This window comes from Mirounga angustirostris, unplaced genomic scaffold (genome assembly GCF_029215605.1).
Source record: "Mirounga angustirostris isolate CCGP_5_RB_7025 unplaced genomic scaffold, mMirAng1.0.hap1 SCAF_10, whole genome shotgun sequence".
Lineage (NCBI taxonomy): Eukaryota > Metazoa > Chordata > Mammalia > Carnivora > Phocidae > Mirounga > Mirounga angustirostris.
The window spans coordinates 62,487,388-62,497,657 of record NW_026991718.1 but is presented as its reverse complement, the minus strand read 5'-3'; the positions used below and the strand labels follow the sequence as shown (position 1 = coordinate 62,497,657).

The following is a 10,270-nucleotide window of genomic DNA, read 5'->3' as shown; positions in this document are numbered from 1 at the left end:
AAGTGTACAATTAGATGAGTTTTTACAAATGTATACTCATGGAGTCACTCCTACAATCAAGAGATTCAGCATTTCTGCCATTCCCAAAAGTTCCACTAGCCCCTTTGTCATCCATCCACCCCTTCAAACCAGTCCCTGGGAATTCTGATGGAATTATACGATATGTACTCTTTTGTGTCTTCTTTCCTTTCTATAACACCATGCTTTTGGGATCCATTCAGGTTGTTGTTTGTATCAGTAGTTTGTTCCTTTTTATTGCTGAGTGATATTCCACTGTGTAGGAGATATATTATATACCACAATCTGTTTATCCATTTACTACTTGATGGGAATGTGAGCTCTTTTCAGTTTTTGGCTATTACCTAAGAAGCTGCTATAAACATCTAAGTACAAGACTTGATGTAGATATAGGTTTACATTTCTCTTGGGTAAGTGCCCAGGAACATGAAGCCTGGGTCATATGCTAATTATACATTTAATATCATAAGAAACTGACAAATTGTTTTCTGAAGTGGCTGTAGCACTTTGGATCCCCACCAGCAAAGAAAGAGGGATCCTGTTATTCCATATACCTATCAAAACTTGATATATTAACAGGGCTTTTTGAGAGCAAACATTTTTAATTTTGATGTAGTTAATTTAGCAACTTCTTCTTTTAGGCTTTCAGCTTTTTTGGGTACATTCTAATTACATAAAGTCAAAGATCACAAAGATTTATAAAATCTAAGATCATAAAGGGTTTCTCCCAGGTTTTCTTCCAAAAGTTTTATAATTTTAGCTCTTGCATTTAGATTTAGGTCTATGATGAATTTCAAGTCAGGTTTTAAATGAGGTGTGAGTTAGGGTTGATTTTTTTTTCTTTTATTCTTCCTTTCTTTTTTTTGGATATGTGAATAAGTATTCTAACCTCATTTGTTGAGCATTCTGCCATTTCTGGTGTATTAGATATATAATTTGTACCCTCATTGTCACAAGATGACTGCAGAAATTTTAGGCATCACATCCAGAATGATATCCAGAGGAGAACATCTCTTTTATTTATTTTTATATTTTTTAAGATTTTATTTATTTATTTGAGAGAATGAGAGAGAGAGAGAGAGAGAGCACATGAAAGGGGTCAGAGGGAGAAGCAGACTCCCTGATGAGCAGGGAGCCCGATGTGGGACTTGAACCTGGGACTCCAGGATCACGACCTGAGCCGAAGGCAGTTGCTTAACCAACTGAGCCACCCAGGCGTCCCAGAGGAGAACATCTCTTTATAGAAGTGTCCAGAAAACTTTTCTTTGCCTCTATCTATACTTCATACATACACACATACCGGCCAAACCAATCACTGGGAAGGGAATGATTCCATCATGATTCATTTATTCATTTAATAAGAAAATGTTGTGTTTTCTCTATTTGCATCATAGGGACTGGGGATACAGTAGTGACTCAAACAGTCAAAAATGTTGCCTGTTCCCATGGAACATATAATTTGCTGAGGAAGACTATTTGTCTATTTTCCAAATAAATAAGTTACCTGTATAATATGTTGTTGTACATTACTAAGTGCTAGGAGGAAAAAAAGAAAGGTCGCTATGAAGTATTGTGGGTAGGTTGGAATATGAGATAGGATGGTTAAAAAAAGGTCTCCCTGAGTTTACTTTTGAATAAAGACCTGAAGAAAGTGATAGAGTAGTCCATATAGATACAGACTGAAGAATGGTCCAGGCAAAAGGAAAAGCGCAAAAGTCCTGAGAAGAGCAAGGAGGCCACAGTGGTTGGAGGGAGTAGTAGGAAATGGGGGAGGTACAGAAGATGTAGATCATTGCAGATAAATCATTCTCAGCCAGGGACATCTCTGACAACATTTATAAAATTTGGTAATGTTGATTTTGGCCATAATAACTCAGTGGGGAGAGACTACTGGGGAGGCCAGGGATGCTGCTAAATATCCTACAACGCTAAATATCCTATCTACAGGAGATAGACCACCTCTGGACCCGCCTCCCCCTCTCGATAAAGAATCATCTGGCCTAAATGTCAATATTGCCAAGGTTGAAAAACACTGTTTTAAGTCATAGTAAGGGTTGGCTTTTATTGAATGACACTAAAATGTTTTCAACAGAGGAATGATCTAATTTAAGCTCCTAAAAAGATCATTTAGCTGTTTGCTGTGAATAGACTGAAGGTGTTGAAGGGTAGAAAATAGGACAACATTTAGGAGGGTACTACAATTGCCTAGGAAAAGCCATGATGGTTATTGGACCAGGATGGTGGCAGTCAGTAGGGATGGTGAGGACTGATGAATTCTAGATATATTTTGAAGGTTGAGCTAACAGATTTTGCTAACTACCATAGACTAAATGTTTGTGTGCCCCAAACATTCCTATGTTGAAACCTAATCCCCACTGTGATGGTGTGACCTTTCCAGTTTTAAGAACTGTGAGAAATAAATTTCTGTCGTTTATGAGCTACACAGTCTATGGTATTTTGTTATAATGGCCTGAACAAAGACACACATGTACTCCATATAATAGGTATGAACACAAGAGCCACGTGTGACCCCTCAGGAGTAATCTGTTGTGGTTGTTGCTGGAGCTGCATCTTCCCAAAGAAATTTACTTGGGGAAGTGGGTAGAAACCTGAACAAATTTGGAATGGGAGAAAGAATGTCCATATGGATGTTTGTCTAGGCAACCAATAGCATCTGTTACATATACATATCTTACAAAAATAAGAATGGACATTGTTGGATTAGTGTATCACTACCTTAGATGATGCGATTATTCTACATATAGACTACTGAACTTCTTTAAAAAGGCTTTTATTTATTTAAAGATTTTATTTATTTATTTATTTGAGAGAGAGAATGAGTGAGCAAGCGAGAGAGAGAGAGAACACATGAGCGGGGGGAAGGGCCCGGGGAGAAGCAGGCTCCTGGCTGAGCAGGGATCCCCATGGGGGGCTCAATCCCCGGAGTCCGGGATCATGACCTGAGCAGAAGGCAGACACTTAACGGACTGAGCCATCCAGGCGCCCCTAAAAAGGCTTTTATATCCACAGCACCAAGTTTCAGAAATGTTTTCTCATGCCATCTTTAATTTGGTGACAAATGTAGGAAGTCCTAAAAACTTATTCCATCAAAGTCATTAAAGGACTTTGATTTCCCTTTCAGTTTGCCTCCCAAGTAATTACTGACTTCCAACATAGGATGTTGATATATTTAATAATTGCTTTTGGAACATTTGTTTTGTCTACCCCAAAATATTAGGAGCTCACTATGAGTCTTTATTATGTGTTAGAAAACCACTTAATAAATTTCTCTCACGTATCATCATAATCTTATAACTAATAACCTGCTAAAGATCCTCTCTTTGACCAAACTCTGCTCTGGCTTCCCAGAACTCTTTTTCAACTAGGGATGGCTATTGACTTCCATGGTCTCTCTACATTGTCTAATTTCAGTGGGAATCCTGTTAAGTCAGTTTAGCCCAAATCCCCCGACTACCCACAACCCTCCATATCTAACGGAGTTCCTCATCCTTCACCATCCCCTAGGTGAGTTCTGATCACCCTGGCCTGTCTTCAGCACTGTTAACTCAGTTTAGCCAGACTACTGCTCGTATCTCTGACATTTCCTCTTAATAATTTTCCAACCGCTGACCCCCACCCCTTGGCTATAAATTCCCACTTTGCTGTCTTTGGCATTGAAGGCAGCTCTTTCTCCTATTGCAATAGTTTGGAATAACGTTTTCTTTTCCATTTTAACGAGTGTCGTTATAAATTTTTCTTTAACATACCTTATAACCTAAATAACTACGAGTATTTCCAGTTCACAGACAAAAAGGCCCTCTGGAGGGCCTGGCTAGTGTGACTAGTTATGGGTAAGTGCTCAGTAAAGACTCGCCCACTGATTTGGAAACTTTGGGTACGGAGAGAATACGGGAGACCTGAAATTCCTCCTACACAAATGCACCAAAGGGATCTGATGGCTCATCCTCCAGGCTCGGGCGGGCCAGGGTGCGCGGCCATCATACAGCCCCCTTTCCCTATGTAGACGCGGCGCTCGCTCTTCCCCTGGACGCCTCTGGAGCGCGGGCGGGGCACCGGCGCGAAAACACCCGCCGCGGCCCGTTCGAGGCTTCGCGAGCCCCCAGGCCTGCGTCTCCGCCCGGAGCCAGGCGACGCCGGGCTCGCCCCGCGCAGGCGGCGCGGGTGCGGGGACGTCAGCGCGGGCCCTTCCGAGGGCCGGCTCGGGCCGGGCCCGCCTCCCCGCGGGATTGGAGGCGCGCGGCCCCGCCCGGCCCCAAGAGCAGGCGGGAGGTGCCTCGCGCGGCCTGGCGGCGGGGGAAACCCGGGGCCGGGCCGGGCCTCCCTCCTTCCCGGTCCTGGGCGTCGGGTGGAGCGGCACTTCCGCGCCCCGCTCTCCGCCTGCCCCGCCGCGCCGCTGGAGGAGCTGCCGTCGGGGTGAGCGCCGGAGCCTCCCGGCCCGGGCGGGTCCCTGCTTCCGCGGTTGGTCGCGCGCTTTTTCCTAACTCGGAGCGAGAACCGGCGCCCCTTCGACTCGCGTTAGCCCAGAGCGCCGGCCGGAGGGGTTAGGCGCGGGCGGGGCGGGTTCAGCTTTCCGCCGGGGCAGGGAGAGCTGGAGGCGGGAAGGTAGTCTGCAGACGCCGGCGGGCTTCGCGGCGGTTCGGCCCGGGGCCTCCGAGAGCCGGGGGCAGGCGGGTGGCGGGCCGCACGGTGCCCCCGGCCCCTGCCACGGCCCGCCCAAGCCGGTCCTGGCACGTGTTCAGACATCTGGACGCCGGCAACTCGTGTGAGCGCTTTTCATAGCGGCCCTGGAAGGAACCCCAAAGCGGAGGGCACCCGTGTCGGGGGCGGGCCTTGAGAAGAGGCCGCCGCTTGCTCCTCGGAACCCCGCCCAGGAGGTGCAGTTTCAGCTTTCAAGTTCTGATGGCGCGGACTTCCCTCCGAAACTGTGTTTATTCTCTTCATACTTACTCAGGATTTATGCCCTGCGGAAAAGTTGTTCTTTGCAGACTAGGTTTTAAGTCCGCAAATATGTATTGGACACCAGTATATATATATATATATATATAAAGTATTGGTCAAGGGGAGTCCCCACAAAACTACCTGAAGCATAGTTCACCGTGTAAATTCCCTGTTTCCCTTGTGGTTGTGTTAGAAGGACAGGTGAATATCATTAAAGGTTTCAGCTGTGTTCCTTTGCTCTGAGACGCTGATGCTAAGTAAAAGAGAGCAGGGCATTGGATAAAAGTAAGTGAAGGAGGGGGCACCTGGGTGGCTCAGTCGGTTAAGCGTCTGCCTTCGGCTCGGGTCGTGATCCCAGGATCCTGGGATCGAGTCCCGCATCGGGCTCCCTGCTCGGCGGGGAGCCTGCTTCTCCCACTCCTCCCCACTCATGCTCTCTGTCACTATCTCTGACTTTCTCAAATAAATAAATAAAATCTTTAAAAAAAAAAAAAGGTAAGTGAAGGAGGGAAGCCTTATTAGAAGGAACAGAAACTTTCTCATTCAGAAAATGGGAAGATTATACAACGAAAACTTTAACTTTCATTTCAAAGCACTCACCAGTTTTAAAATTTTTTTTCTTTGGAAATACTTAGAGGATTGCAATTACCTTCACATGTAAATTAGTCTCAGGAAGATATGCTGGTGTGTGTGTGTGTGTGTGTGTGTGTGTGTGTTTCCCTATGCAGTTTTCTCTTCCAACTAAAAATCTTTCATTGTGGCATTCACAAACCTGTGTCCACATGTAATTGGTTAATCTCTAAGGCAGGGCACTTTTCACTTTGATGAGGGTGGAGAAGACACAGGGTCTAAAGAAACAAAGAGTAGTGTGCTACCCCTGAAACTGCTCTGTGGCCTTGTGCTCTGAGAAGTTATATATCCATGAAAATTCCGGGCTTACTTAACAAATATTTCCTGAGTACCTGCTCTGTGTCAGTGATGTGACTTGCTGTGCTTGGTGATATTTGTCGCCATTGTCCATGTTTTCCTAATCCAAAGCTGTATTCTCTCCTAGTGACCAAAGACCTCATCTTTGATACTTAACATTCTCAATGAAAGGAGTATTTGCATGTATATGTTTATTTTCTCTTTGTCATCGGGAATTGTAAACTCATTTTTAGGGGATATTCTGCACTGTTAGTAGGTATTATAGACTCCCCTAAATGAATTTTGGACATGTTAAGTGAAGTTCAAAAGGTTTGTTTTTTTAGTATCAGTCCTTCTTAGATTTCAATGTTGTATGTGAAAATTCCAATTTTAATATAGTGTGTGGGCTTTCCCAAGTCCAACTGACCTCATAATCCTCATTTGTAGGAACCTGGGAAAGTGCCCCATAGAAGACATTTTGAGAAATGTATTTTAACTGGACTTTTTGCTGTTTTTATTTTTAATGACTTATCTCAACCTTTCTGCCAACAGAAGTGATGCCACCAAGAAGAAGTGAGAAATACAAACTTCCTGTTCCACTTCCAGAAGGCAAGGTTCTGGATGATACAGAAGGAAAACAATGGATGCTGGGCAAAATGATTGGCTCTGGAGGATTTGGACTGATATATTTAGGTAAAGTATAAGTTACCAAATATTCTTGTATATGTGATGGAAACTGTGATCACTTAGTATTTTGAAAATTGAAACTTTGAATTACAATAGAATTCATAAATGTACTTTATTAAGTAAATGAGCATCATTAATGTTTACCAGAATGTCTGGTTTAAGACACGACTGACCCCACTCCTTGCTGTCCATGTTTTTCTGAATGACTCCTAGAAGACCTAGAGCCTGGTTATAAAGTCCACCAGATAAATGTTGATGTTCTTTTCGGAGAGTGTGTTTTCCTGGAAACATTGCTTTTTATAGCTCAGAAACCACAACTGTCTAAATCCAAACACTCTGTGAATCTTAATCATTAATATTAAAGTAATACAGGGTTCTGGTCATTTCTTAACTAGGCTTCACTGGAGAATTGAGTCTTAATACCTCAAGGCATCTGTTGTGTGGAATGAATTAACTTCTCTCCTGTGCATCTAGATGGTACTAGTTATTTGCCATCCTTGATAAATGAGAAAATAGATGCTCAAAATTATTTTTTGTTTTCTTTGGTACAGATAAGGAACTCTAGTTGAATATATTTTTACACTACATTTAAAAATTTTTAAATTACACTGAATTTAAAAGGATCGTTCAGGGCTACCTTAAATATGTAGTTGATTGATCAGAACTATCCATTACATGACTGGATTTAATGAATAAAATAAGATAAATATTAGTGATTAAAAAAAATTACCCTCAAGGATAAATTCTCCTAAATGGATTGACTCATTACATCTGTTCTTATAGGAGTTTAAAAAGCTGGTAAAAGACCTCCACTGGGGGAATCTTGGATTCCTCATTAAATATCTCAGACAGTAGGGAAGGAAAGACTTTGCCTCTACTCTCCTAGGTTCGAGAGCTGGGTTTCTGAAATACTGACAACAGGAGAAGAGCTACACCAATTTACTAATTTTTAATGTTATGTGCATGGGGAGATCACAGAGAAAAAAAAAGTGAATACCCCCAAAGAGCAGTGAGATTTGAGAGCTTATACACTGTCTTACTAGGGGAAAAGGAGAGGGGATGGAGGTCACTTAAAGGACAGTAAATGATCTTTAGGGAAGATGAATGGGCCCTTAGGAGAATAGATGGGGGATATGATAGTTTGTGACAAAGTTTGTCTGGAAGTGGTATCAACTTCTAATCTCTTGTGGTAAGAGTATTTTTTTTCTGGTTGATGAAACTTCCCTGGAGGGAATTTATAACAATTGAGTCTTTTTTGGAGGATCTGTCTTTATGCAAATAAAGGGAGTTCAGAGAAAGCCTCTCCCTGCACTTGCTCCTTTTCGGGTACCCTCAGCCCAAGATAATCCTTAGGCCGAAGAGGCATAGTTTAGAGTGGCGTATTTCACCACCCTTCACAAACATGTTTCATGAATCACAATGAATAAAGCTCCTATCCTGATAGAATTGTCATTTTGAACAAATGAATGAAATTCGGTAAAAAGGTAACTCCTTATTAATCATCTCAGTGTCTAATCAAGTTGGGAAGATAAGACCAACACCCACAAAAATGTATGGGTTAGAGAACAGTGTCCTTATCGAAAGAGTTTGAACTTGCTTAAAAAATGCTGTGATTCTGAGTGCTAGGTTGTGAGTGCCGTAAGCAGCACCGTTCAGGAGAAGGTCACTTATGTAACTTAAAGTTTTCTAAGAGCCACATTAAAAAAAGTAAAAAGAAACAGGTGAAATTTATTTCACTGATATATATTATTTAATCCAATACATCTAAAATATTTTTCCAACATGTTATCAATATTTTTTTAAAAAGAAATTATTTCTAGCTACAGTCTTTAAAATCCAGGATATATGCAGTCCCATTTCAAGAGCTCCATGGCTACATCTAGCTAGTGGCTACCATACTAGACGGTACAGATAAAGACCATAGGAGTATACTTAGAGTCCGCAGAGAGTAGAATTCCCCATAAAATACGTGTTTACTGAGACTTTGAATTAGTGAATTCTCTTGTACAGCAAAGAGCTAAGATCTCTCGTATATTGTGCTGACTCAAAGTCAGCGATAGGGAGTTGAATAAATTTCTGTTGTCGCTGAGCTATAGCCTTGGATCTCATGGCTTATCAGTTATACTTTAGATTTCTAATATTTCAATTATTTGAGCAATTTCAAAGAAATACAGAAAAGCATGGGTTGTAATGAACTTATTCCTTTTCTTTTTTAAAATATAAATATATAAAATGTTAATATGTATTTAAATGTATTTTAAAAATTAAACATAGGTCTATATACATATACATACATTCACTACTTGTGTGGTTCCTGTTGTGAAAAAGAAATTTGCTCAGGCATGTGCTCTATTTGTCCCTATTTAAATACCAAAAAGTCTTTGCTTCTTTCAGTCTAAGTATATGTCACATATTTTTTACTTATTTTTTCTCACTATCAAAATAATATTTGTTTTACAACAATTTTTTTAAAGATTTATTTATTTAGAGAGGGGAGAGAGAGCATGAGCAGGAGGGGAAGAGGGAGAGGGAGAGAGAATCTCAAGCAGACTCCATGCTGAGCATGGAGCCTGACGCCGGGCTAGATCTCACGACCCTGGGATGACCACCTGAGCCAAAGCCAAGAGTCCTAGGCTTAACTGACTGTGCCACCCAGGCACCCCTGTTTTACAGCAATTTTTAAGGTTCCATATGTTATACTGTACCCCTACTATCTGAATGTTAGAACCTGGATCCTGGGAATACTAGCAAGTGCATGCCACTGGGGAAAGATTTTGAAGAAATGTTTAGCTATTTTGAGGTAGAGGCTCCATACTTCAGAATATATAATAAAGCTGAGTGTTCCAGATGTTGTCAGTGTTCCATCCAGAGTGGCACTTGTAAATCATAGGATCAGCTCTTTAATGAGATGCCATCAGCAATCACTTCATTCAACTTAGTTTTTACTAATTATTTTCAAAGTCATCTAAGCAAATTCATATGAAATTGTATCATATTTTTCACTTTACCATGTTTCTCACCACTTCCTGTGTATAAGTGAAGAAATTCAGGTTTTCCTTAACAACACCTTTGTGTCCCGCTACCTTCTTTCCAGGTGTTCTTTTTTTTTTTTTCTTAAAGATTTTATTTATTTATTTGAGAGAGAGAATGAGAGAGAGAGAGAGAGCATGAGAGGGGGGAGCATCAGAGGGAGAAGCAGACTCCCCACTGAGCAGGGAGCCCGATGTGGGACTCGATCCTGGGACTCCAGGACCATGACCTGAGCCGAAGGCAGTCGCTTAACCAACTGAGCCACCCAGGCGCCCCCAGGTGTCCTTCTTTCCAGATACACTGTTTCGTCAGACACTTCCTCAGCATTTGTTGCCTGAGGCTGGGAAAAAGCCAGCTGCCATGTCTAACTCATTGTGCATGTCCAGCTGTCCTCTAGCTTTGAGATCAGTAGCCAAGGCCTTTGAGGAATCATCAGCTGAGAGTCAAGGGGAAGGGATGGAGAATTTTGGTATTTGGTCTTGACTTGGACAAATAATGTGCCTGTATAGCATTAATAGAAATAGTTATAAGAGGGGAAAAGAAAGGTCTGAATACAAGAACAAAGCCAAGGTTATTTCTTTATATATGAAAAGAAAGGGGGTGGGAGGAAGCTGGTTCAGGGAATGGGAAAATTGCTGTCATTTTAATATCAACTAAGTGAAAAAGTTTC

The 10,270-nt window shown here is 41.9% G+C and overlaps 1 protein-coding gene across 5 annotated transcripts in view; it reads left to right on the top strand.

Moving 5' to 3' along the window:
- The first annotated feature begins 4,285 nt into the window (after positions 1-4,285).
- Positions 4,286-10,270, top strand: part of VRK2 (VRK serine/threonine kinase 2) — a 114,362-nt gene continuing 108,377 nt past the window's right edge. For 2 of the 5 annotated variants that reach the window (XM_045884952.3, XM_045884951.3), the window contains exons 1-2: positions 4,288-4,452; positions 6,436-6,576. In XM_045884952.3, coding sequence (XP_045740908.1) covers positions 6,441-6,576 — 136 coding nt within the window. In that variant the 5' untranslated portion in view covers positions 4,288-4,452; positions 6,436-6,440. Of the gene's footprint in view, positions 4,498-4,530; positions 4,914-6,435; positions 6,577-10,270 lie in introns of those variants that run through there. The other 3 variants (XM_045884949.3, XM_045884950.3, XM_054509864.2) reach the window with 3 other exon arrangements.